General features: G+C 61.3%; 5 protein-coding genes across 5 annotated transcripts; 3 read left to right on the top strand and 2 right to left on the bottom strand.

The window, feature by feature from the left end:
• Positions 1 to 2: 2 nt before the first annotated feature.
• Positions 3 to 1,909, top strand: VOLCADRAFT_67654 (uncharacterized protein; the record flags this gene model as incomplete). The annotated part of the gene is made up of 6 exons (XM_002956973.1): positions 3 to 102; positions 164 to 312; positions 596 to 745; positions 978 to 1,093; positions 1,471 to 1,597; positions 1,790 to 1,909. Coding segments are annotated over 6 exons (762 nt in total), but the record flags the coding sequence as incomplete, so codon positions are not given.
• Positions 1,910 to 2,187: 278 nt separating this feature from the next.
• Positions 2,188 to 5,973, top strand: VOLCADRAFT_77374 (uncharacterized protein). The gene is made up of 6 exons (XM_002956972.1): positions 2,188 to 2,727; positions 2,830 to 2,994; positions 3,314 to 3,454; positions 3,667 to 3,762; positions 4,317 to 4,636; positions 4,903 to 5,973. Exons 1-6 carry the CDS (start codon positions 2,548 to 2,550, stop codon positions 5,198 to 5,200), a joined length of 1,200 nt encoding a protein of 399 aa, XP_002957018.1. The 5' UTR covers positions 2,188 to 2,547; the 3' UTR covers positions 5,201 to 5,973.
• A 393-nt stretch (positions 5,974 to 6,366) lies between these two features.
• On the bottom strand, positions 6,367 to 9,679 carry VOLCADRAFT_119573 (uncharacterized protein; the record flags this gene model as incomplete). The annotated part of the gene is made up of 6 exons (XM_002956936.1): positions 6,367 to 6,417; positions 6,577 to 6,675; positions 7,019 to 7,108; positions 7,428 to 7,765; positions 8,397 to 8,774; positions 9,220 to 9,679. 6 exons carry the CDS (start codon positions 9,677 to 9,679, stop codon positions 6,367 to 6,369), a joined length of 1,416 nt encoding a protein of 471 aa, XP_002956982.1.
• A 417-nt stretch (positions 9,680 to 10,096) lies between these two features.
• On the top strand, positions 10,097 to 12,916 carry VOLCADRAFT_107495 (uncharacterized protein; the record flags this gene model as incomplete). The annotated part of the gene is made up of 5 exons (XM_002956971.1): positions 10,097 to 10,768; positions 11,156 to 11,255; positions 11,427 to 11,575; positions 11,982 to 12,077; positions 12,440 to 12,916. 5 exons carry the CDS (start codon positions 10,097 to 10,099, stop codon positions 12,464 to 12,466), a joined length of 1,044 nt encoding a protein of 347 aa, XP_002957017.1. The 3' UTR covers positions 12,467 to 12,916.
• A 1,407-nt stretch (positions 12,917 to 14,323) lies between these two features.
• Positions 14,324 to 26,525, bottom strand: VOLCADRAFT_98063 (uncharacterized protein; the record flags this gene model as incomplete). Its single annotated transcript, XM_002956935.1, has 18 exons — positions 14,324 to 14,427; positions 16,233 to 16,572; positions 16,970 to 17,498; positions 17,720 to 17,799; positions 18,093 to 18,373; positions 18,452 to 18,806; positions 18,994 to 19,371; positions 19,432 to 20,301; positions 20,332 to 20,380; positions 20,453 to 20,493; positions 20,719 to 20,784; positions 20,862 to 21,010; positions 21,528 to 23,031; positions 24,628 to 24,701; positions 24,803 to 24,909; positions 25,300 to 25,389; positions 26,069 to 26,102; positions 26,486 to 26,525. 18 exons carry the CDS (start codon positions 26,523 to 26,525, stop codon positions 14,324 to 14,326), a joined length of 5,091 nt encoding a protein of 1,696 aa, XP_002956981.1.
• Between the last annotated feature and the right edge of the window lie 90 nt (positions 26,526 to 26,615).

Raw genomic sequence — 26,615 nt, 5'->3', positions numbered from 1 at the left:
AGCAGGTCCTTTACCAGACATCTGAGGCATCGGATGCTATCTGGCAGGGCCTTTTTTCAGCAGGGCAATCTGCGGACGCACTCGTCGCGTCGCAGCTCTCGGGTAGGTTGGCCGTTGGTGACCTATGTGGCTGAGCCGAGGCACTAACATATCTCTATGACAGGTGTGACGCCTCTGACTTATGTGATTATCTTCGGCGCGGGACTCGTAACTAGCTTGTCGCCATGCACGCTGAGCGTATTACCGCTGACGATAGGGTATATCGGAGGGTACAGCAAGGACGGGACAGATAGACCATCGCTCAGCGCGCAGGTAAGAGCGCCCGCTTCCAAATACACATTGTGACCGACATAACGTTCACTGTATTATCACGCTGAGGGTTGGGGCCTCATGACGCGCTCCTCATGACTAGGACGGCGGTCCGGCAGGTTGGTCCTTCCACCTTGCGAGGGGTCCATCCGGTGCATGGGGCGCTATTGGCTGCTAGCGGGAGGGGTCTCACTTCAGTCAGCCAGGCGGGTTTGCGAGGCACCCAATCTCCACTGGTGCCTTCGTGACACCTCCACCCTCCCATGTGGGCCTCCCCGACCTGCAGGCGCTCGCATTTTCCTTCGGCCTGGCAACAACTCTCGCAGCTTTGGGGGTCATCTCATCGTTCCTGGGCCGCGCCTATGGCCAAATTGGTGACGGTCTGCCCGTGGCAGTGGGCCTTGTCGCGGTGGTCATGGGCCTAAACCTGCTGGAGGTGGGTCTCCGCCACACCCTGGAGGGCCTACCCTGCATGACGTGTCAGTCCGTCCTCAGTCCCCGGTGACTCGGGTCGCTCGCTCGCACTGCAGCCGTGGCGCGGACCGCTGTCTTGCTCTTAAGCCATGGAACACAGGAAAGGTTCGTGCCGTACATCCAGTTTACAGCGGCGAGGAGATTCCACCATGTACTGCCTTGTACTGCCCTGCTGCGTTGTGTCCCGCCCGTAGGTTCTCCCGCTGCAACTGCCCTCCCTGGACGTCGATGTCCGTAAAGCCCCGGTACCGCCGGCACTGCAAGCCTATCTTGCCGGGGCCACATTCGCACTGGCGGCCTCGCCGTGCAGGTCGGTGTGTGGGAGAGGGGCGGTCAGCGGGGTAGCCCGGGTGGTGCTGAACGTGCGGGTGGTGTGCGGGTGGTTGGCGATTTCCAGGTTTGTACAGCACTCCCGCAAAATCTTATTGCACCCTACCGTACAGCCTCTGCAAGAAGTCCAGCCCTCTGGCTGCCGGCGGGAGCTCCTGGGGGCACCAGTGCCCTGCGTCAGGCGCCCCCGGGTTGTGCGTCTGGAGCGCTATGGCCGGCAGGTGCTGGCCCCGGGACCTTGGGAGTCCTTACCGCACATCCGGGCCTAGCCTGACGTGTGCTCCATGTGCCTGTGTGTGCTCTGTATGTCTGTGTGTGGTACCGCGCTGTGGGTGCAATGCACCTGGTCGGCCGTAGCACGCCCGTGCTGGCCACCCTGCTGGCCTACGTGTCCGCCACTCGCGACCCGCTGGAGGGCGGGGCCCTGCTGCTGGCGTACACGTGCGGGTACGTGGGGCCGCTGCTGCTGGCGGCCTCGTTCACGGTGAGCCAGGGGGCGGGCCTGGTTCACGACAGGGTCGGACAGGGTGCGGCGGCAAAACAGGGGGTCCAGTTTCTATTGCCGTTGCGGCTGCCGGTGTCGGGCGTCAGCTACCGACTGCGGCTCGAGAAAACGTGGGACAGTTTTGCTGGCGTTGTTTCTGTGCTAATCACTGTTGATCCGCTTATGCTGCAGGGCATGGTGAAGGAGCTCATGGCTTTGCGGCAGTACTCCGCCTGGGTGACGCCGGCCAGCGGTGTGCTCCTGGTCGCAGGGGGGACTTACACCTTGCTCTCGCGGCTGGTGCCCTCATAATGCCCTGAGCACATGGTTAGCTCAGAGGTCCAGGCTTGGCGATAACTGGAACTCCAAAGCATTTATGTTCTCATTATGACTATCGGGTTCAAGAGCTCAGGTGTTTAACTGTAACTGATGTACACTATGTACCTACACTTGCTAATGTCCGTACAGCACCTGGCCAACGGTAGGCCGTTTTGGTTCCTAGCAAGCGGCCCTGACATCAATGCGTGCATCGATGTAGCTTATTGCTGCAGTCGGAATTTGCATTAAAAGATATTACTTCTCCGAATTTGTGATTCTGTGTTAGCTGTTCGGGTTTTATAGCTGCCGAGGAACTTTCAAAGGCAACTACCAGAAGGTGTTGTAAATCGAAAGTGTCTCTCTGTCCACAAATACATGTACGCAAAGAATCACTTAGTACAGTAACCTTATGACGATACTACACAGCTGCCTAGCATGGAAAGAGAAGTTAAGCAAGTTGTAGCCTTCCAATACTTCTGCATGCTGAACGCGGCAATGGAACACCCTAGGTGACTGCAGCTGTCAGCTGTGCAGGGAAGCGTCAAAGGTTCCTTTTCTGTGACATTGGACGAGCAGGGGGCCGATCGCCGCGCTCATCGCTGCCGTCGCAAGGCCCCCTCTCTTCCGCGGACATGTGTCTGTCACTAATTTGCTTTGGCGGGTGGGACGTCAGCCTTCGCGTGCGCTTTACCGTCGCAAAATGGCTCTATTGTGTCGGGTTTACAGCCACAGCCATCGCTGTGTGGGTACTTCGCGATTATGGCGGCGAATTCTTGGCTCGGGAAGTCAGCTCCTTCAAGTTATGCAAGCAGGTGAGGAAGTCGGGGAAGCCTTATTCCAAGGGGGGATGTCCTATGTGGCTTTCCGACTGACCCCCTGCCTGCCGGATTCCCCCCCAACCCCCCAACCCCCAGTCCTCCGATCCCACCCTGGTCCGCTCCTGTGCCGGCAAGGAAGTGGCCCTGCGGGTCAGCTTCGCCAACCTGATCTACTTCGGCGCCCACCTGCTGGGGTGTCTGCTGCTCACGCGGTCTGAGGACCCCCGTGTGGATCTGCATGCGGGGCTGTGGGTGTGGCAGGTGGGGGGGGGCGGCAGGGAGTGTGAGACGGGAGGGAGGGAGGAGGAGGGATGCCGCCCTCCACGGCATACACGCGATCTGCCGGTGTGAAGGGGCGCTGCACTTAGCTGAGCTTAGCAAAGACAGTAAGATCAATGGCTTGTACCAATGTACGGAAAGGCCTCGTCACGGTCTCCTCGCGGCGGATGTGTGTTTTGAATCTAGCCTAGCTTCCATTGCGGTCCTGGGAGGTGACGGTGGGGGAGTCCTGGGCCTTCAGTACCCGTTCGCAACTGTGTTTCAATTGTTGCCCCTTGTCCGTTATTTTCGGTTGTTGCAGTTGGTCACGTGGCTGGGCTCCCTGATCGGCTTCATGTGGCTGCCCAATACGGCACTGTACGGATACGCCCAGTTTGCCAGATACGCCAGCGGTGTCTTTCTCATCTTACAGCTGGTGCTGCTCGTCAACTTTGTGTACGAGGTGCGGTGGGGGGTTAATGTCGGTTTGGCTGCCGCGCCGCGTTTGTACGCCTTGCTGCGCCTCCACCACCATCACCTCCACCACCACCACCATGATCATAATCAGTAAAGCCACTACCGTCACTATAAACGGCAGCACCGGCTTGCGATTACTCCCCCCCTGCATGGGGACCCCTGCTGGGGCTCACATGGGCCCTACGTGCCCCTCTGCAGATCAACGAGTGGCTGGTGGAGAGGGACACGCGGGCCGCCTGGGCGGTGCTGGTGGGGGGCACTGCAGTCAGCTTTGGGGGGGGACTGGTAGGTGTGGTGGGGTGGGGGGTGGGGTGGGTGGTAGGGGGTAGGGAAGGAGGGATTGGGGCTGTGGTTGGCGTGAGGTATGCTGCGTTTAAGGCGCTCGCTTCGTTGGTCGATTTGTCTGTGTGTGTATTCCTGTGCTGCTGGCTTCGGATCGGGTCGGGTCAGGAGGGCTACGGACTGAGCCCGGACTGGAGTGGAGGCGCTGCGGCCCCCAGGTCGCCGGGGGTACTGGCTGTGCTGTGCCCCTCTCCCCGCCCCCACCCCCACCACCATGCTGGGGTCCCCCGGGGGTACCACTCTCGCATGACAAGAACGGTCGCCTCTCTCTGATCATCACTGCCAAGCCGTCCGGGGATCACCACTACCGCGGCAACGTTTATCCTCCCATCCCCTCCCCTCCCCTCCCCTACGCACATCACATCACTGGACCGCATTTCGCCGCCCACCCCCTCGTGGGGGCCTTCCCGCCCCCGGTGCCCCCTCCCCCGCTCTCCGCAATTTGGACACCCCACCACCTCGTTCTCCATCCTCCTTGCACATGGGTGTGTGTTTCGGTCCCCCAGGTCCTGACGGGCATCACCTACCACTACTACGCCCCAACCGGCTCGTGCTCACTCAACCTGTTCTTCATCACCTGGAACCTGGTGGTGGGGCTGCTGCTGGTGGGGGTGCTGTTCGTGCCCGGTAGGGCCCCCACCGCCGGGCTGCTCACCTCGGGGGCGGTCTGGCTCTACTGCTCCTACCTCACCTACTCGGCGCTGGCATCTGAGCCAGCCAACCGCTGCGTGCGGGGCGGCGGTGTCAGCGCGGGCGGTTGGGTGGGGGTGGTGGCGTTCTTCATCGCCCTGGCCGCCGTCATCTATACGACTCTGGATGCAGGTATGTATTTATGTATGTATGAATGTAGTAGCTAGGTACGCGCAGCAGGATGCGTTTCCTTCATTCTTTCTTCTTTGGAGGCTTTGATGGTGGTGGCGGTGGTTGCTCGGGCCCGGTCGGGGCTATCGACACCGGTCTTCCGGAGGCCACATGGCCGGATGAGCTGACGACCGGGTCTGACCTGACCTTTGCGATTGCTTTGGTTTTCGAGCTTCGCCCTGGCGTTCGCACCTCTGATCACTGCTACATCCTGACCACAGGCGTTTCAAGCCGGGACATGTTCGGGGGGGGCAAGAGTGCAGCAGGCTCTGGAGGTGATGACGACTCACAGGAGCTGCCGTACCGTCCCGACTTCTTCCACTTGGTGTTTGCCACCGCCTCCTGCTACCTGGCCATGCTCTTCACCAACTGGGCCGTCAGTCAGTCCACCACCGCCTTTGAGATCGACAAGGGCTGGGCCAGTACCTGGGTCAAGGTGGCGAGTGGCTGGGTGTGCGCGCTGCTGTACGGCTGGACGGTCATAGCCCCGGCTGTCCTCAAGGACCGGGATTTTGGATTTCCCGTTTGAGGGCCCGACCTGCACCTGCTCGGGGCCCCACCAGCACCAGCACATTGGTCTATTTTCGCTCCTATGCGGGGTGACAGGGGGCAGGGGGGCTCTTGGGCTAGCAGATACCGGGTGGTGCTCGGAGCCACCACTAAGTTCCTCCCAGTGTTTGCTCCCACCCAGCGGGCCCCGCGGTGTGGGGCTAGGTTGGACAACACTGGGTGCTCCCCTTTTGGGGGGGAAGGGGGGAGGGTGTTCGCAGGAGTCTGGGCAGGGCAGGGCAGATCGCGATGGCTCATTACTCACGTGCAGATGATTTTGTGTGCGTTGTGGTGTGGTGTGGTGCGGTGTGGTGAAGGCTCAAGATTTATTTTGGCGCCATCGTGATTGCGGGGTACACCCACCAGAGGGGGGGGTTGCCCGGAAAGTAATAATACACGAAACGACCGAAAGAAAGAAAAGAGACGCCTGGATGGAAGAGATCTTAGTACTTAAATGGATGCTCCGATGGCTGAACTCGTCCAGCGGCCCTAAATCCTTTCTGAGGGGTTGTACGGGTGGCGGATGTGCGAATAGGGTTACTCCGAGTGGGCCGCGAGTACACCCCCCCGTGTATTTAATAGTTTTTAATAGTGTGCTGTGTGTGTCTTGTGCACGGTTGCGAACCACAATGGCAAGCCGAGGGGGAGGAAGTGGCTTGTTCTGGCGCCAACTGCTTTCCAGGTAGACAGACAAACAGACAGACAGTGTTACCCGGGTACTCAGTATCCGCACTTTTAAGGGAGGAGAGCTCTTTGGCGGCATCCGCCAGTCACGAAAGAAAGGAGAGGAGAGGAGTGTGGACTTTCCATGCGGCCCTTTGGCCAGGCGAGTGTCTCTCGGAGTGCCGTTCCCACCCCTCACCAGCTACCTAGTCTCTACCTGCTGCTCCCGTGTTCCAGTCCGTACTCCTGTTCCCTCTGATATCATACCGCGCACTTGCACTCTAGAGGCCACATAGGCGGGCGGGACCCGGACCTGGGGACGGTCCTCCCCGTATGCGGATCCGTCAATCCGCCCGGTACACCCAATGAGTCGTGTTACACACCACCCTGCATGGCTGCAAAACCCGAAAAGGGGAGTGAGCCCAACCCAAGCACCCCTCATGTCCGAAACGACCACCACATTCGCATCCTGCCGGGTACAGATTAGAAACAGCGGTTTCCAAAGCGGCTGTTTCGGCCTTTCCAGTGTGTGTCCTCTATGTGGTGGTGGTGGCGGCGGTGGTACATCCCGGCAGCCGCCTACCGACATTGGGAGTACGTCAACCGGGGGCATGGCCGCTATTTGGCCTTCTTCCTGCCCCCTCCCCCTCCGCCCCCTGCACCACCTCCTCCCCCACCGCCCCTGGAGCTCACATTCCAGGGTAGGGTAGGTTTCTTAGCACTGAGCTTCCCGAGCTGCTGCTCCACCGCGGTGGCCACCTGGGGGGTGAGGGCTGTGGGGCCGTGCGCCTCCTGTCGTACACATCAGGACCACCAGATGCCAGCAAACAACGGCGAGGAGGAGGAAGGTACCGTCCGGGTAGGACCACCCGCACCCCCCAGGTGCGGTGCACCGTATATGCATCAGTAGTGGGGGAAAGGGTCCTCGTTAATGTGGGGAACGTGTACGTGGGTAGGGCTTGCGGTCGGGGCAGCATGTGGCGGCGGCAGCAGCACGGCAGTGCCAACGAGGAGAAGTGCGGGTCGCAGTCAGTCCGATGTCTTGGAGCCCCATATGAGGCCCCCGCGCTAGAGGGCTTCCTGGAGTACACCCCCTCCGCACACATACGTACATTTATACCCGACCCAACCGCACCTTGATGTGGTGCAAGATGCTGTCCTCCCGGTAACCCAGAATGCGCCCAATCAGAAGCTTGTAATACGGCGACTGAGCTTCCAGCGCTGCCTGTGGCAAGCGGCCACATCAGCCACGTCATCATCATCGTCATCGTGCGGCTCTATTCGGCGATGAAGCATGCATGGTGGGGCCCCGACATGACGGGGTCTCCAGTCACCTCTTTTCACGCACCCCTAGCACCCACCATCACCATCTAGGCCCCCAGGGTTGCGAAACCTTCTATGCACACTCCAAATTGCCCTTCCCACTCCAAATTGCCCTCCCTCTTCGCCTCCTGAGCCACATGGACCACAGCCCCCCTTTCCCCCGGTCAACGCTGGGCCCCGTGGAGACCACGTCACATCGCAGCTTGCGGGTCCCAACCAACCTGGCAACCGAAACTGGCCAGATGTGCACCCCACGACCGGAAGGGCTCCCTGTCCCCGCACAGCACCAGAGTCATGCCGTACGAAGGGTTACCGACCGCAGATCCCGGCACCGGGGCGCTGCTGACGTACGACACAATGTCTGGACGCTCCAGCGCCTCCCGTAGCAGACGCAGTACGAGAGGCTTGTACGGTCCGTACGGCGGGACATCCTCGTGCGCCCCCCATCCTATGTGTAGCTGTAGCAGCACCACCCCCCGGCGCCCCTCCAGCAGACTGGCCACCTCCCCCGCCGTCATCACCGCAAGGTTGTCCTCCGCGGGGCCCCGGTCAGAGGGGCCTGCGGGTGTGGGGGTGTGGGGGGTGGGGTGGCGGTATGACGAAGCACAGACGATAAATGACGGAAAGGAAAACACATAGACGGATACTCCAATACTAGGGGGGTTGGGGGTGTCAACCGGCCCCAACCGCAGCAGAGCCACAGTGCCGTACATACAGTTGCAAAAAGGAGCAGATGAACGGTTGGAGGGGTTTGCCTTCCAAGACACACCGAGACACACACATACACACACAGGCGGCAGGGAACATAGGACCCCCCGAGGAGCGTTGAGTTGCGGCTCCCGTGCGGGTGCGTGGGAGGTAAGAGATTGCCCCTGCAGTGGTAAGACTAGCAGCACCCGCACCAAGACGCCTACACCGATCCTGTTCGGTTGCCCCCAAGTAGCCACCACGGCATTCATGTACCGCTGTGTAAGAAGCCCCGTGCCGTACGCCCCAAAAACAAAAACATTTCATAAGGCCCTATTTCGTCTCTTCTCATTTACCACTCGACCCCTAACACCCCGTAACACCGGGTCCTGTCCTCCTGGTCATGTCAGCCCCAACCCAAGGGCCCCATATCCCCCAGACCCTCCGTAAGACAAGCCCCGGGCGGCTCCTCTCCCCCTCAGCCCCCCTCCAGGGAGCCCCACCTGAGCCGTCACACCAGGCACCCGGATGGCTGGCAGCCGCCCCCCTCAGCTCGTCCAGCGACATCACCCGCCGCACCACGGCCACCCGGACACCGTCCAGTGTCGAACCAGCAGCAGCAGCAGCAGTAGCAGCAGGGAGGGGTTGGGCAGCTGGCGGTTGCGGCTGCTGCTGCTGGTGTGCTGGGGACGTGGAGGCTGTTGCAGTCAGTTGTGGTAGTTGCGGTGGCCGCAGCAGGCGACTCGCCAGAGGTGCCCAGGCCCGCAACGCAGCTGCATGCTTCCGGGGCGGGGACTGCAGCAGCTGTAGCAGTGCTCGGAGCGGGTCACTACTGCTGGTACCGCTACTGCTAGTGCTGATGGCGGGAGGAGACAGCGCCCCTGCCGGATACACAGCGGGCAGTAGAGCGGTACTGGGAATGGTAGGGGGTTGTTGTGCAGGAGGGTGGCGGGGGGAGACCATTGGGCCCTCCCCGGTGCGTCTATATCCCCAACGGGTCAAGGGAGGGGAAGGGAGAGGAGGGAAGGGGAGTGAAGGGGGGGGGTTGTGCCGTGTGTGGTTCACAACCGGTAGACACACCAGCTGTGCTGTGCAGCGAGGTGCCATCTGCCGCCTGGGGTGCGCACTGACCAGCGAACGAACTATCTCACAGTCATACTAGGTGGACCACAGCTCTGGTAAGCCAACCATTCTGCTGCACCGTTGGACGCCCGTTTTCCAGCAGTGATGTGGCGGTTGTGGTCGTTGGACAGTGCAGGGCCAACAGACAGACATGCAAACCGATCGACAGGCAGACGGCCAACGCGAACGCGAAGGCTCCCTCACCTCCTACGGCTTCCAGAACCAGACTCTCTGGAGGCCCATCGCCGCCCGACTCTTGCTGCACAGAACTACTCCCCGCCTCCGAAGCTGCTGCCTCCGCCGCCCCCCGCGCAGCAGCGGTACGGACTCTGTACCTGATGCCCTGGCACAGGAGCTGCGGTGGGCTGATGGACCCCTCCCGCCGCGCTCCCACCGGGTTGGATGGGGGCACTTGTCTGGTACGGGGAGCAGGTAGCCCTGCCAGGACCTCCGCATACACGTATCGGCCGTCAGCGAGCTGTAGTCGCAATACGTCCCCATCAGCCCAGGGAGAGGGGGATACGTGCCCAGAAGCAGCGCCCGCTGCATCTGTCGCTGTCAGCCTCAAGCAGGCTGCCTCCGAGGATAACGACGCGTGCGCCACCAGCTGCCCGCCGCGAGGGCGCAACTCAGGACATGACGATGTGTTGAATAAACAAGGCATTGGTGCCAGTTTGTGAGGAGGAGCGCGTGTGCACGCGCAGGGACTCCTCGACCAAACCCAAACCGACGACTTGCACGCGAAACGCGAGTGACTTTGTAAAGACATTGGTGCGTGGCAGGTTTATTTTGATCGGATTTTGTAGGTATATCCACGCTGCTACCTTTATGGGCAACGGTGGCCCACAAAGACATCGCAGATGGAAAATCCAGCAGTAGTACGGCCCTCAGTAACTTTGCTCGGATTTTCCCACAGGCAAGGAGGTATTTGATGCAGCTGCTAAGGCATTGGTTAAAATTAAACCTGCGCGCTTCTAGATGTATGACGATGAAAGCTGCTGGTGACGGATTCTTCTATTGACTCCCCGACAGATAGTTAATGGCTTATTTATAACAGGTACATTTTTATTTAGCAATAGTGATGGCCCTACACAACTCTGCAAATGTGATGTACCTGGAAAGTTTCATAGAGAGCACCGGGAGCCTCCCGACTGAGCTTCAACGCATCCTCAACACCATCAAAGCCCTTGACGAAAAGTGCAACGACTTGTCGTCAGAATTGCAAGCCAACGTGAGCGTGTTGTTGGGGATGCCCCATGCACACCAGCAACCGGCAGTCAGTCCGGAGTATGAAGAGCTGGTTTCGCGAGTGGCAGGAGCACAGAAGATGCTGGTGCAGTTTGCAGAGGAGAAAGTGCAGTTGGCACAACAGGCACACGACCTGCTGGAGGTGCACGCACTGGAACTGGAGCGGGTTACAGACGACCTAGATAAGGAGCTGCGGCGGAACAATCCCGATGCAGGCCTGGAGTATCTCCAAGACTTTGCACTGGACACTACACGGGGGAAGACACCGCGGCTTGAGGATTTCAATATGTCGTTGCAGCAGGAGCTGTCCCTGCCGCCCGCCCCTGCCCCGCCACCCAAAAAAGCCGCCGCGACGCAGAATGTGGCCAGCAAGGGCAAGCGGCCTCGGGACGAGGACGGGGTGGCAGGTACAGGGGCAGTAGGTGGCGGTGCTGGAGGCGGTGGGGGACAGCAGGCCCCCGTGAAGAAGAAGGCGGCAGTTGCAGCCATGCAACTGAGCTCGCAGGTAGGGCAAGTGGAGGCCCAGGAGTGTGTGGAAATACGATCATAAATATCATACTGGTGGCGCCCTTTACTACTGGAGTCCCTGACGCGGGGATTGTCGAACCCCACGTCAAACGGGCCGACTGTCTACGTAGCTGCACCTGCCAGGTCGTACGACCATGCCGTACGCGAGCATCGGCCCAGCCACAGGGAGCGCAACAGCGCAACCTTGTCCCTCCTTCGGCTAACGAACGGAGCAAACACGAACTCTGTCCAACGCGTCCACACGCTTTGCCACGGTCCTTGTTCCCCTCCTGCTTCCTGAACTTGGGGCATTCAAGAGCCAACTCAACTTCAAACACGTCGTCTATCGCGTCCCGCTGCTTCTCTCCCTTTATCCCGCTCCCAGCCCTCCGCGTTTGAGGACTATCCGCTGGACTCATTACCCGCTTACGAAGAGCCCGTGGCGGCGGAGGCCCCCGTGCCCTTCATGCGGCCACCACCCGCCGGTAAGGAGTGCTGTGCTATGTGGGGGAGGGCACTGCACCCGCTGGTATCGGGACATGGCTGTTTCCGTACACATGGCACCACGTCGATGAACATGTAAACTAGGGTTCCCTTTTCCTTGCACCGGCATTGTGGCCGGCACCCCTCACGTTGTTTGGTTCGTTGCCTTGCAGGCTACAAGTCGTCGTCTTCCCGACCCCAGGCCGCTACGGGTGGTCTTGTTCGTTACTTGTGTCCCGAAGACATCCGGGAGGACCTGGTGGGGCGACATGCAGAGCTGTTCTGGCCTGATGACAACCTCTGGTACCTCATTGAGATACAGGTGGGTGTGGGTGGGTGGGTGTGGGTGGGTGGGTGTTGGGGTGGGGAGGGACTGGGAGTTGCTGTGCTGTGAGGTGGCGGAGGAGGATCTAAGCCAGACGTGACACCTGGGATGGGTGTTTACGCTGTATACAGGTAACCCTAGCAGAGCAGGTTCTGGGCTGCAGACCCAGCCGGCCTCTTTACCAACAATCAGGATGATCCTGCTGCTACTGCTGCTGCTTTGAGCTGCTGGACCCAGCCAGCCTTCCCGCCGTCCACAATCCCTATATAATGCTGCGGCTGGTCCCCTGAATCCCCTATCTTCAATCCTTTCCTGCCCTGCCCTGGAATCGTTTTGCCGGGGGAATCCTCTCACCTCAACCCGCTTCCTACCCCTCCGACCGCACGGTACCGGCACCGCGCAGGAGGTTAACGTGACCACGCGGGAGGCCCGAGTGCTGTACTCCACCGGGGACTTCGAAACCCTCAATTTGGAGGAGACGGCTCGGGACATGCACATGGTGGGCGGGTGGGGGAACCAGCTGGGTGCCGCCCCGCGACTTGGCTCATTACACAGGGTTTACACATTTAGCGTTGTTTAGGTATGTTGCGCATGTGTATATCAACAAAAAGCCCTCCAACGAAACGGCTCGGCAGCCAGTCAGCCGTGGGAAGCATACAGACCACCACAACATGCGTTCACAGTGTACGCCGAAATGACCTATGTGCCTCCCGTGAAACAACCTTAACACAACACCCTGCACCTGTTTTGTTTTCCGCCTCGTGACGTGTTCATGCTGGCGGGTGTCCATGAATTCTCACTTCACGAAAAGCCACAAGATTGGTCCCACCCGGGCAACCTTCTCCTGCTTTCCCGCCACAGGTCCTCATTCCGGATCAGCTCTACTAGGGGCACAGCAGGAGCACACCCCAGCAGCTGAGCTTGTGAATACGAATGGTACGGACGCTTGGAGCTTCAGTTCAGTGTTTATCCACACTGTGTGGATAGAGTCTCAATACTCGGCCGAACGGATCCTGATGTACTATAGATTGCCGTACACTCCGTAATGCCGGGGTGGCGGTCGATTTGGCTGTTGCTGATGATGTAGTTGCCCCGCCAGCGTGGCGGTGGACGTTGCCGCCAGGCGCGAGGCTAGGGACGCGCCTTGCCCGGCATCTGATAAAATCTGCTGACTTTGCGGTGCGGGCAGGGATTGTTGCTGGGTTGCAGTGGCAGCCTGCTGCTGCTTTTCGCGAAGATCGTGGAGGTGACAGACAGCCTCGTGTACCTGAATGAATGCATTATATCCCGTGTATCAAGTCCACTTCGGAAGCGCGGAGAATGTAAGACTGACCTTGCACTCAATGTCCTGTGCAACGCGTCCATCGGTGCTTGTCAGTATCTCCCAGACTAGGCGGGAAGCTCTCTCCACCAGTCTATCCCTAAAAATAAGGAAAGGACATTCCGGGGTCAGCTCTGTAAATACTCGGCATAGCTGTCCCAAGGGCCGCAAGATACTTGAGTTCATTCTGTAGGTCCTCAAGGAGCTTCTTTCGGTCCTTGCATGCTTTGGCACTATCTCCACTGAGAGTCTTGCTGTTGTCGACCTGCTCACGAACGTAATCCCGTAAAGCGGAGCTTTGCCGCAGCTCCTCGAACACCTGCAAGTAAATGAAATCTTATATAACTGCACCAGCTGTCCTTTATTCAACAGATGGTACTCACGTTCTTTCGGATGTCGTCAAAGGCGCCGCTGTCAATTACTTCCTTAACGATGCGGCTGCCTTCCTCAATCGGAGACCCCATCTAAGGAAGCCTGGCAAATCACCTCTTGCTAGGTACATAACAGGAATAACGACTACAACAAAGTGCACTCTTCCCCCTCTTCTCCAGAAGCAGTTAGGAAGCCTCGCCTAGAGGTCCAGCTAGCTATTACGGTGCGACGATGTAGGTTAACCTCGAAATAGCTGCAATCCCGCATGTTAATCGCGTGACTGTTGACAAGACTGTACAGCTGCCCGTTTCGTCCTCTACATTCGTACTGGCTTTGTATGTTACGAGCGCCATGCGAAACTCACATCTTTATCAAGATTACGACGGCTACGTCGTAAGCACTTTCAACGTGGCAGTGATGACATGTGCGGTCAAGAGGACGTGTCAACGCTGGCAAAGCCGGCCGTGCCGGGGACAAAGCCACATCATCCACTCTGCCGCGGATACAACATGACACCCATGTATTGCTTACACTACCCCCCTCCCCTGTACACGTGAAGTGCGGTCCCTCCCGCCGTGTCGATCAGCACCACCAACCCAACTGAGGTCCGGATTGCCCACGGGACACGACACCCGAGCAGGGCACCGGCACGGGATGCGGTCTGCCACGGCTCACTATTATGTGGTAGCACCCGCCACCAGTTATCTTGGGTACACTGACTGCTTCGAAAACGACCGGACCTGTATCGCCTTCGGCAGGAAACCCGCTGCTGCTTTTGGAGTTTAGTTCGGTTCCTCGTCCACAACCCACAACCCACAACCCACAACCCACAACCACTGCGCGAAGCCGCTTATCAATGAAGCCAGCTAGGCAGCGGTGGAGAGGCCGCTGGGCGGGAACCCCTATCTGCGATAGTTCGGCCTGCGCCGTACGGTGCCCTGTGAGGCCCCTGTGGCGGCATTGGCTGACTGAGTGTACGGCAGGGTCCGAGTGGCGGTGCGACGGTGAACGGGGCCACCCGCCGCGGCAACAGAGAACCCGGTCGCAGAAGTTCAGTTCTGAGAGGGCACTCTTGAGGAGATATCGTACAGTTTGCAACAGTCAGGATATACCTGCAAACTTCCTCGCCTGCTCATGAGCCGCCAACCTGGCTGTACTGCACGCAGGAGTGCCCACAACGGTCAGCCAGCCCGAGTCAATCTCCATTCCTTCATAGCGCTGTTTCAGCTATTATCTCTACAACAGCTGAAGAGCCACTTCCCACAACTTGGACCTGAGCCTGGCCCTTGGCCCGAGCTGCTGCCGCCGCCAGCCGCCACTAGGTCCACAGCCGCCACTTGGTATGAGTCCAAATCTGCAGCTCGTAGGGCCATCGTCTGTCCACTCGTCCAACATGTGCCGTACATCGTAGTACAGCTCAAACAGGCCCCACAGCACTACATCACAAATCCTAACAAAAGAGCACAACGATGGTGACACGATAACCGACCGGTACAAACGAAACGATTCATAAAACAGTTCGATGACCCTCTAGCTAGCTAGCTAGCTAGTAGTACCGCCCCGAGGGCGAGTGGACCGCCTAGAGGGACCTTCATGCGGCGGTGCCAGTTTAGGACTCCACATCACAACAGCCGGGCACCGCAACGGGGCAGTGGGAGCAAATAGAGCAAAACAAATCCAGCACTCGCTCCATCAGGGAGCTGAGTACGGCACAAATGAGAAACAGCATATCAACCAATTATCCTTTAGCTGTACTTGGCTTTTATCCTTACCTCAAAAATATGAGTATCGTACAGCATGACGTACGAGAACGAAACCGTTAACGCCATCAAAATATGAAAAACGACGACGGCAATCATCGTCGGCCACCAGAGAAGCACACGAGCGCGTCCGTTGCCGTTGTGGTCGGCGCCCAGCAACACACACACACACACACACACACACACACACACTCCAAACCATTTCTTATGACATACTTTTCAACATTCCGTACAGAACTCAGCGGCCACCATCACCGCCCCGGACAGCCCTGTCTTCCCTACTGTTGTTCGGCGAGCAGCACGAGGCGTCGCAACATGGGGCCGGACCCTGGTCCCCGCCGTGCTGCAATTCCACGTGCAGTACGACAGCAACAGCGTCACAGCATCCATTAATGCACAATCTTAAAATGATTGACTCATAAGGATAAAAACGAAACGAAACGGTTAGCAACATGCGTCCCCCCAAGCAGGTACGAGAATGCGCCGTGGGAAAATTCAGCCGTAAGCGCAAGAGCTCCTCCACGTGTGTGTGTGTGTGTGTGTGTGTGTGACATGCGTTTGTTAACAAACAGAATCAACCTAAAACCCACCTCTCCGAAACCAAAATCCCCCCGACAACCGGGGGAGTTGAATAGCCGTACATAGCCACACCCGTGTCGGTCATTCAATACCCTTACCATAGCAGCAGGCCGCAAACTAGCCGACTGACCCACGGGTCAGCCCCTGGAGGTGGCATCCGCATCCGCATTCAGCCCACTGTCCACTTGAGCCGAGCCATCCGTCGTACAAGGTTCATCCCCCCCCGGCCCCTCTACACCCGCCCTGAGCCGCCCCTCCGCCACCTCCCGGCTCTCAGTGCCGAAAGCCGCAACCCGTCCTCTCCTCCCGCCAACCCCGCCACATGCCCCTGCCGCAGCCAGCGCCACATCCACCCCGGAGGGCACCACACCGCCGCCACCTCGCTCTCCGCCGCCGCACCCGCCCCTGCTGGCACCGCCGGCACCGCTGCCGTACCCAGCCCCCAGGGCCTCTTTACGGCGGGAGCCCGAGTTCCCCCCGGCCCCCCCGCCCCCACCATCGGGCCCCGCACCCCCACCTCCTCCTCCTGCCCTGCTCGGGACCCAGCCCCCCGCCTCTGAAGCCGCCGCCCCCCCCGCCTCACTCCCCTCCCCCTCCCCCTCCCCCTCCGGCACCCTCGCACCCCTCCGCGACGCAACCCCCGGTCGGCCCCCCGCCACTCCAGACCTGGCTGCCGTACCACCGTTGATGCTCGTCCAGTGGTTGGCGCCGCGGGCACTGTCATTACCATCGGCGCGGCTGCCGCCGTTCTCAGACTGCTCCGGACGACTGCCCGCGGCGGCGGCGGCGGCGGCGGCCCGACGACCTGCCCCCGCCCCCACCACCACCCCGGCCCAGTGACTGCCCGCACCGCCCGCCGTCCCCCCTCCCGAGAAGCCACTCGCCATGGACTCCGTTGCCGTATGTGTGGCGGTTAGGCGGTTGCTTCCTCGGTTGCTGTGCTGCTGACGTGGCGCGACGGGCTGTGTCGTTACGAGGGAAACCGCGGAGTGCATCGTATTGGAGGGAGGGGGTTGCCGGGTAGGCGGTTGGCGGTTGGCGGGGAGAGAAGCAGTAGCAAAAGACGAGTAGGTGGCAGGTAGGTGTTTCAGGTCCGACAGCATCAGCTTCAGCACATGAACAAAATGTCCCCAGGGGTGGGCGGTCCCCAGGTGGGCACACAGCAGAGCTGACAGGGTACGTCGCATGGCGGGGGACGCAGGCGGGAGCGGCTTCACCCGAGTGCCAAAGGGTCTGGTCGGGGTCCCGCTCCTCGTCGTGGCTCCCCACGACCCTCCCCTCCCCGGCCCCCCAGGGCCCCTCGACCGCTCACATAGGGATCGCCCCACGGGGCCCCTCCCCCCCTTTGACACAACCCACCTTGAACGCCGAGGACTGCAGCAAGCGGGTGGTAGCTAACAGCACCGCCTGCTGGTGCTGGCGGGCCGCCGCCGCCGCCGCAGCCGCCGTATGATGGGGGCCGGCAGTAGGGCCCACGGGGCCAGCACCGGCGCCGGCGGCTGGGTGCGGCAGCGGCAGTGCCAATCCCTGCCCCCCCGGGAATCCGGGTAGTTGCAGCGGGAGCGGGAGCTGAAACGGTGAAAGGTGTCCGCCACCGCCGCCGCCAACAGTGCCGCCGCCGCCGCCGGGTGGCAGTTGTTGTAGCGGAGGGGGACCCAGGTTGGCGGAGGCGAGCAGTGCAGCGACAGCCGCCGCCGTGGCGGGGTCTGCCGCCGCCAGCGCCGCCGCCGCCAGCAGCGGCGGGCCGCTGGTGTTCGCCGCCGCCGCCGCCAGCATCTTGCCACGCTTCTTCAGGGGCGGGAGAGGCAGACCAAGCATGCCCCCGGCGGCAGCGGCGGCACTGAGCGGCTGTCCGGATCCCGTCAGTGGCCCCGGTGGGCCCGCAGTCCTGTAGGAAGCAGAGGAACGTCATCGGGGAGTGCGGCTTCAGCAGGTTGTGATGACGGGAGTGAACCGGGTTCTCAGCGACTTCGAGGGTTACGGAGATACGCCCCACTTGAAAGCGGTGATCCACCCGGCCGAGGTCTCCCGACTGCCCTCCCGCAACGTGATGTGAAGTGTGTGGTGCGGCCCACGGGGTGCCCTCCATCACGTGGTACCCTCACCCACCTGCCCTCTTCCCCCGCCGCCTCCGCCTCCTCCGCCTCCACCTCGGCCTCCGCATCCAATACGGGTGAGTTGCCCAGCGCCTGTACCAGGTGAGCGAGTGTGTGTATGTGTGTGCAGTAGGTGGAGGTGACTAAGTGGGCGGCCCCAGTCGGGTCATGTCATGTCATGTCGGGGCGGGGACGGGGCCACCCGGGGAGGGGAGAGCCCCCCCTGGGTACTCCCGAGCACAGCAGCAGCAGCAGCAGCGGGGGACTCCTCTTTCCGGTCTCCGCCGCCACATCACCAGCTGAGGCCGCAGGGACAACAACACGGTGCCCCAGCGAACATACACCTCCACTCGACCCCACCCCCTGCTAACCAGGATACCGCCCACCTGCGGGTCCACCAGCCCCAGCTCTCCGAAGGCGCTGTTGGGATCCCGCCACCACCGGCTCACGGGGCCCAGTGGGGCGGGCGGGCAGGGGGCCCCAGCGGGGCCGCAAACCGTACTCGGGGGGGGAGCGGGGCCGGGAGCGGGAGAGGGAGCAGCACCAAGGCCGAGTCCCGGAGTGCGCTGCCCTCCCTCGCCACCCACATCAGCCGCACACAACTCCACCGCCACCTCGGGAGGCTGTTGCGGCTGCTGCTGAGGCAACTCAGGCGGTTCTGCTGCCGCTGCGGCGGCGGCGGGGTGACTCGCACGGGTGGCCGCCGTACCATCCACAGCAGCAGAGGCGGCGGCGACAGCCGTACCTCCCGCAGTACATGTAATGGGGCCCCCGGTTGTAACGCCAACACCACCACCAGCAGCCTCACCAGCAGGAGCGGCATCAGCCACGGCGGCAACCTCCAAACCGTTTTCCTTACCGTTACCGTTAGTATCGTTGCCCTTACCGGAAAGCTGCTCGTCGTCCTGAAGCTGCTGCTGCTGCTGCCCTTGCGTCGCAACCTGAGCGACCCCCGGCGGCAGCGCCCCTACCTGCGCCGCCGCTGCCGTACCAGCAGCCGCCGCCCCCGCCACGTGCTTTGCAAACCAGGCCTCGTGAGGGTCCATTTGTACGGCAGGCATGCCGGCATAAGACTGTACGGTAATAGGTGGTCCTGGAGCCTGCATGTACGGCAATATGTGACACACGGGACGGGACGGGATTGGCTTCCTGCTGTGTTGGTGGATGACTCGGTGATAGCAGGGCTCGAGGTGGTGTTTAATCGGTGGACATTCGCCCAGTGGTCAGCTGTGCATGTGTGTTACACACGGTGATTTAGGCCGACAAGTGGGCAGTGGAGGGGCTTACCGGCAGAGGCGGCATCCCGAGCCGGGATGCGAATAGCGGCGGCAGCGGCGGCGGCATGGCGCCGAAGCCACCACATCCACCGGGCGCTGCCGTCGCTCCTCCCGTCCGGGTCCCGCCAAATCCCGGTCCCGACGGGCGGTACGGCGGCGACAGCAGCAGCTGCCCAGGCGGGGGAGGCAACATCAGCCCTACTTGACCAACATGATCCGGGGGTCGGACAAACCCAAAACCACCGCCACCGCCACCGCCACCTGTACCAGCAGCATTAGCCGTAGCCGTAACAGAGGGCGGCGGCGGCGGCATGGAGGTGCCCGGCAGTGGCAGTTGCAACGTTGGCAGGGCCGGAGCAGTGGACAGGGGCGACTGGTGCTGTTGCGGCTGGTGAGGAGGGGGAGGTGGCGGAAGGACAGCGGAAACCCCTGCAGGGGCAGGCGGGACCTGCAGCGATAGCGCCGCCGCTGCCGCCGCAGCTGCTGATGCTCCGGCTGCTGCGGGTACTGCAACTGCGGGAGCTGATGACGGTAATGGTGGTGGCGGCGGCTGTGGCGGCGCCAAGGGTGGCCAGGGCACCCAGGACATAGGGTCCACGGCGGAGGGCGGAGAGGGCGTACCAGGAAACTGCGATACAGGCAATGACGGCGGCGGCGGCGGCGCCAAGGGCCGAAAGCGGCTGCCCCCCGCTCCGAAACCAGGGCTGTGGGAGGCGGGAACAGCAGCAAACGCGCCATAGGGACCGCCTACGTTAGAACCCGCCTGCTGCTGCTGCTGGCCGTGGCTCGGCGGTTGCGGTTGCGGCGGCGCTGCGGCTGCTGCCGCCACCGCGGCGGAGGTGACGTCCTCAACAGCGGCCGGGGCATGTGGTGGCTGAGGCGGTGGCGCACCTCGTCCCGTGGGCCGGGGGTCCCCGGGGGGAAGCGGCACATCTTGGGGCAGCGGAGGCGCAGGAAGGTGGTGATGAAGCTGCCCAGCCAGTAACCCGCCGGCGCCGGCAGGCACGGGCCTGCTGGTCCCGGTCCCCCTCCTCTCCCCCAGCTCTCCCTCCCGCTCCCTGCTATGTCGCAGCTGCTGCACCACCGTGGGCTGTTCGGAGGGCGCCGGTCCGTCCCCGTCCATCATGGTGTACAGCTTGGAGGCAGCGGGACGAACAACAGCGGCACCGCTGCCACCGCCAGCTGCGGCTGCAGCCTCCCCTGGCGCCGCACCGGCAGTAGCTCCCCCGGCGGGGGCCACTGGGTCCCTCGGAGCCAGAGGTGGCGGCGGGAAGGCTCCGGGTCTGGGCAGGCGCTCGGGGGGCACTCGCAGTAGCACCTGGGGGGGGGGAGGGGGGGAAGGACGAACCACGAACGAGTGAAGCTGCTGCCAGGGCAAGAGTGTACCAAGAGTAGAACTGACCAAGGAGGGGGGGGAGGGGGAGGTGGAGGGCCGAGGAGAGGGGGGTATCGGGGGGATGTTCGCACACCTTGCACACGACAGCGACTGCCGCGGGATGTCCAGCTGCAGCTGCAGCGGGGGCGGGGGCAGTACAGGGGGACGGCACGACTGCCGGCGGGGGCAGGGAGACCCGCCGCCGCAATGAATTGCACATCACCACCACTACCACCACCACATCAACACAGATGTCTCCTCCTCCTCCTCCCTCCCCGAACCCTCCTCTACGCCCCCCAGGTGCCTCCCTCCCTTACCCCGCCACATACCCCCCCCTTCCCTCCCTCTCCCCAACCCCACCTTCTCCCTCAACGTGCGCGGCACATTGACCAGCAGCTGCAGGTCCAGCAACAGCCGCTCCATCAGCTGCTCCGGTGACAGCAGGGGCGGAAAACACCTCCTCAGGGGGGCCTCCACACCGTCTGATGCTGCTGCTGCCGCACCTCCATCGCCACCACCACCACCACCTGCAGCTTCACCTCCTCCGTCTCCTCCTCCTCGCTGCTGCATGGCCCCGCCAGGTAAGACTGCGGTCGCCAGACCCCCGGGAACCTGACACATGCCAGGAGCGGTAGCAGTCTTAGCTGCAGCGCTGGCGGCAGCAGGGGCAGGAGGCGGGGGGGGTGGGGGAGGGGCAGGCGCAGGGATGGGACCCGTGGGCCCGAACCCAGCGAAGCCCGCTGCCCTGCACGCCGCAGCCATACCGAGCGGATCCACCACCCCCAGCTCCGACCACAGCGCCTGTTGCACACGCACCAGCTTGTGCAGCTCACACAGCTGCTGTACGAATACGGATTGCTGACGCATCATGGTAGCGCGTACGGCAGTAAAGCCCGCCTCGCCCAGCAGCGCGCGTAGGGCGGGTTGCTGCTGCGTGTCGCCACCGTGGCCGGGGAGGAAGATCGCTTGCTGCTGCTGTTGAATCGGCTGTTGCCGCTGCTGCTGCTGTTGAAGTTGTTGTTGTTGTTGCTGCTGTAATTCTTGTTGAAGCTGTTGTTGTACCAGGTGATGATGCCGAAACTGCCATTCCGCCTGCTGCCGCTGCTGCTGTTGCTCGTCCCGTGACCATTGCTCGTCCTGCCGGGAACTGGAGCTGACGGGTGTCTCACTGGTTGACGGGGTTTCAGAACCATCGTCGTCATCATCATAGCCGTACCCCATATTGTACATGCCGGCGGCGGCGACGCCGCGGTCATCCGCTGCTGGCGGCGGCGGCGGACGGCGCTGTGACCTCCGATCCCCCTGAATACGCTGCCGTGAAACTCCCACACGCTCGTCCACATCCATACGGTCATCAGTACGACCATCACCTCCGCTGCCGTACCCAATCTCATGCGCACTGTCGTACGTACGACATCCAGGTGCAGTCTCCCGCGAACCTCTCGGGGTCCCCTCTGACGTGTTCCTTCCGGCTGGCGGATATGTGCTGGGGGTCTCCGAGCCCCCGTCGGATTGCTGGGCGCCCTCCTGCCCCCCCGCCTCCTGCAGCTGCAGCTGCCGCTGGGCCCCCTGCTGCCCCCGACCGTCCAGTGCGCACCTCCCCCTAGGAACACCGCCAAGGCCCCTGCGGGCCCCCTCGCTCGGGTCCGCAGCGCCGCCCACCGCCCCGGGACCCGCCGTCGCCGTCCGCTTCCGCTTGTCGCCCCGCTCTGCACTGACGCAGCCGCCGCCGTCGCTCAAGTCGCCGACACCGGTTGCCGTCCTGCCGTACCGTCTGCAGCTGCCGCCAGCGCTTTCCGCGACGAGCGCGCTTCCCCCGGCGCCCCTGCCTCCCGTTCCCGTACATGTTCCGCTGCTGACCTCCACACTAAGCTCCGTGGTGGAGCCACCTGACCGTTGCGGCTGCGGAGGGGGCTGAGGCTGCGGGTAGTCGCGAGAGCGCGACCCAGAAGGCAAAGCGCCGCCGCCACCGCCGATGCTGCTCACCAGCCCCGGCGCTGTCGCCCCCGGCAGCGGTGGAGGCGGCGGTGCGGCAGGTACAGGGCGGCGCAAAAGGAGCGGCCGCGGCAGCTGCAGCGCGGCCGCCATCGTGGCCACCGCCGCTGCCGCCGCGGCAGCAGGCATCATCGTTGGAGCTTGCGGGCAGGTGAAGGTGTTCGGTCCAGGAGGCATCCCGGGCAGGAGACCGGCGCTGATGCCGCCATTCGATTGCGGTACGGCCCCCTGCGCCGAATCCGTGTGCTCCCCCGGCGACTGAGAGGCGCAGGTTGCGGACATGACCAGGCTGCGGGGCCCCCGCCCCGCCTGGCCGCCGCCCGGGTGCGGGACAGGTCCGGGCAACGGGATGGAGGAGGCGACGGGCAGCGAACAAGGTGGCCCCGTTCCGTTGTTAACCTGAGCGGCCTCCAGGGAGGGCGGTTGCGGCGGTTGCGGTGGCATCGGCAGCTGCATGATTGCGGCCTGGCCCTGGCTCTGGCCGGGCAGAGGCAAGGACGGCAGCGGCATTAGGGCCCTCAGGGGCTGTAGGAGGCCCTGAGAATGGACGTGCGGCAGCGAGGGCGGCAGCAGGGAAGGCTGCGGCGGCGACGGGGCCTGGGAAGCTGCAGCTGGTGCTGTCCCTACAGCGGGTGCTGCCTCTGTTAATCCGGACTGAGGTTGCATCTGGCGCTGCAGCTGCAACTGTACAAAAGGGGGTGGGGGGGCCATGACGGACGCTTGCAGTTTTGAGAGCGCAGCTGCCAGCTTCTGTTGCTGCTGTTGTTGTGATTGTTGCTGTTGCTGATGAAGTTGCTGCTGCTGATATTGCTGCAGCTGTAAGTATTGTTGAAGTTGCAGCGCAACATGCGCAGGATGAGACGCGACGGCCATGGACGGCGTGGGAAGCTGGGGGGGTTTCGGAAGGGGCGATGGCCCTGAACTTGGGCCGGACATTTGACCGAGCAGTCCGCACATCCCCGCAGGTCCAAGCATCGGAAAGGGCTGCGGCTGCGGTGCTAGCAGAGGTGCGGATGGGGTTGACAACGCAAGCTGCTGTTGCTGGAGGAACCCCGAAGAGCTGCCCGTAGCGGTAGGTAGTGACTCTGGGCCCATCGGCGGGGAGGAATGAGAGCGGGTGCGCGCGGTTTGTTCAGGGAACCTGCCCTCGCAATGCAGCCTTCGACTATTCCTCCTAGCGCGGTTTCATTTTTCTGCATACAGAAGATGGTAGATGCTTCCCACCATTCCAAGTAATTATTTAATAAAAGCACCCAGGCCGATGCGTGCCAAATGGTAACTGTCGGAAAAGCGGGAACGCTACGGAAAGTGCGCTCCAGGTGTCGCAACCTTTTAAGGACTTCAGTCTGCTGCAGACGTGGTCGACGCTCATGAGTTTTTGTGATAGTGAAGGATTGGTCGTTTGCCACGACCGCTGCGCTGTCGACGCTTAAAACGTGAACGATATAGCCTAACTACTCTATGAGGATGCCGGTGCAGCTCAAGGATACTCCGTTGCCAGAAATATCTTTAACGGCAATTGCGGCAAATCGTATTTGCGAATCAGATACCGGTACTCTGACGAAAAATCGTACAATTTGGGGACACTTTCCGTTTGCATCGTCGGGACCTGACGGAACACTCGTTGTCTGCTGTTTGCCATCTACCCACTATAAGCAAACACAATTTTGCTTACTTATTGAACACAGTTTCACTTCGCTGATTTCGTGACTGTGCTGATCCCGGTGTACGCAAGTAAAGTCCCGAATTCGTTCCTAAATCGAGGTCGCAAATGACATCATAATTTTGCACTGCACCGCTCGCACCTACCATATTTTGAACTGATACATGCCAGCCCTGTCAGCTAATTTGTCAACTGAGAGTTAATAGTTGGGCTGGTGTCGAATGGGAAGGGTGATTGGAAGCTTGGGGTTTGGCAAACGTCGGTGTTTCCAGTCGCAATTGGAACTCAGTCAAAAAATGTCTCACATGAGGCTGCTGCGCCAGGAGCCTCATGATACCATTTTATCAGGCCTATTACTGCCCACCCGGCCCAGCCATTCACTGGGTCGTCCCGGACAGCGCTGTGCAAGGCTAGCACGGCCTCCTTAGCTGCGGAGAGCTGCGGAGATGCGGCATGTCTGGCTGCTAATACTCGATAACACAATCCGGTGAATGAACCGGGCACTGGTCCAAACTGGACAAACTGCTGTTGAGCTGTGCAGTGTCGCTGAAATTGGAAAGCCGGTGATGAGGGTGTTTGAGCTAGCCCAGCTGCATGTCCTTTTCGCCTACCCCAGATGTGGTTATTACCGTTGGTTTACGCCTGCCGTGAATATACCCACTCAAGTCCTCGGGAAGTGAGGGCTCTGTACAGGGACGGACGGGGAATAGGCACACCGTGGTGGGAGCCGCAGGGAGCCAGGACCAGGAGAGGCGCTGAGGGAAGCCAGGGATCTTGGCACCGGACCTGCCATCGGAGTGTTGCAGGCATATCCGTCAGCCTTGAGGAAGGACCCAGTTGACTGGAACCGCAACCGCCCGAGCCCTCCGGAGGGGGGTAGTACCGGCAACCTCCTGGGTGATGTCGACCATGGTGAGGTCGCCGAGGATGAGGGTGTGATCGGGCACACTCGACCAAATGTGGACTGCTCAGTTGGATGCCACCAACACCAAGGTGCCCGAGCACTTTTCTGCGACTACATGGAACCCAGTTTGAGTGTGTCCGTGCAGCCCTGGGCCGCGAGTGACAGTCACCCCAGGCCATTGCTACACATCAACATGCCATTCCCCCAGGCGGGGTGGGTGCTGGGTAAGGTTCAGAGTGAAAACCCAGATGGCAAAGTCAGCCTGGTAGGTGTGGCCACGGTGGTGGGCGGTGCTACTCAGGAAATCACCAGTGGCAGATGAGTGGGACCTGTTGCTGCTTCCCACACTTCCAAACCGGGAGCCTTGGCGGGGCGGAACCTTGATAGGGCACCTCGATACAAGGTTCTCATCCTGAGGGGACAGTTACCCAGCATACCAGGAGGAGACAAGAACTGCCTGCCTGCCTGCCTGCCGGGCAGGAATGGAGGAACACCATGGGGGTGCGGAGGGGCAGAGGTACAGAAAGGGTAAGTTAAGAGTAAAACAGAGAGGGTACAGTTGGCATATGCTTGAGTTGGGGCACATGAAGCACGGGTGGCTGGAGCTTGCTGGTTGGCAGGGGGATGGCGGGCGGATGCCATGTGTGGAGTGTGAGGCTCGCTTCGGCTGAAAGTGTTACAAAGGTTGTAAGTGAGCCCTTCGTACCATACAGATGCTCACCCCACCTAAGCCGGCCCTTATGGTGTCGGGCTTCTGACTTCAGAAATGACGGACCGACCGACATTAGAGCTGCCCGAAGGCGATTTGGCGGTAGCACCCTTCCAGGCACAGGGACAAAACAAAGCCCCCCAGTTAGGAGAGGGAGAGCTGTGACACCGCAACTGCTGGACCCGACATTGAGAGGAGGGCCCTCTCCTGTATGGCCATGGCACCAGTAGTGCAGCAAAACTTTACCAGCGGATTCACCGTGTGGGTTTTGCGGCCGATGCGTGGTCCCCAACGTTCGCGTGGAGACCATAGCAAGGACTGGCTCAGCCGTGTGTGCGTGCAAAAGATGCGAAAGCGTGCGACACGTTCAGACACATATATATGCACGATGCCATGTATTGCGGAGGGGGTTTGCTGAAGCGCACTGGTGGGTGCCTACCCCCTCGGATTGCGGGTGGCCAGCCATGAGTTTCCTGGGACGGGGTAGGGGGTTCACATATCAACCTGGGCAGCTGGCTGGGCAGGTATGGTTGTGTGAGTCAGTGTGTCACCGGGGACCATCAGCAGCATACATCACTGAAACGGACAACGGGCGGCAGTCGCCATGCATAATGGTGAAGTTGTACCGCAGCTCTGAGGCAATGCGATTTATGCTTTGGGATCTAAATGGGCGCGTTCAGATCGACGCGTATCTATCTAGGTTCTCCGGAAGCCTGTACTGTGGGACTGCAAAACTGCTCTACCAGGGCATGATATGATAATAATGTCATCTTAATTTGCTACGTGTTAACCATCAGGTATGTGCTTAGCGCAGTCATCTATCCATTACGGACTCCGACACGGTCTGCATGCGCACCTTGTTGTAACACGTTATAACAACACAAGTTGTATGCCATGGAACTCTTTTGGAAGAGGGAAATCAGAAGCTGTACAATTCGTGAAATTAAGTTGACGAGGGCTGAAGCGCACAATCGCGGAACTCAACA

This window comes from Volvox carteri (genome assembly GCF_000143455.1).
Source record: "Volvox carteri f. nagariensis unplaced genomic scaffold VOLCAscaffold_67, whole genome shotgun sequence".
NCBI lineage: Eukaryota > Viridiplantae > Chlorophyta > Chlorophyceae > Chlamydomonadales > Volvocaceae > Volvox > Volvox carteri.
Note: the sequence above shows the minus strand (reverse complement) of the source record. Positions and strands in the feature narration are given on the sequence as shown.

What these genes read in the sequence shown, in the direction of transcription:
- VOLCADRAFT_77374 (XM_002956972.1), top strand. Translation starts at nt 2,548, where the DNA reads ATGTGTCTGTCACTAATTTGCTTTGGCGGGTGGGACGTCAGCCTTCGC. An exon ending in CGGGGCTGTGGGTGTGGCAG is followed by an intron (nt 2,995 to 3,313) that starts GTGGGGGGGGGC and finishes CGGTTGTTGCAG; the next exon opens with TTGGTCACGTGGCTGGGCTC. An exon ending in ACGACTCTGGATGCAGGTAT is followed by an intron (nt 4,637 to 4,902) that starts GTATTTATGTAT and finishes AGGCGTTTCAAG; the next exon opens with CCGGGACATGTTCGGGGGGG.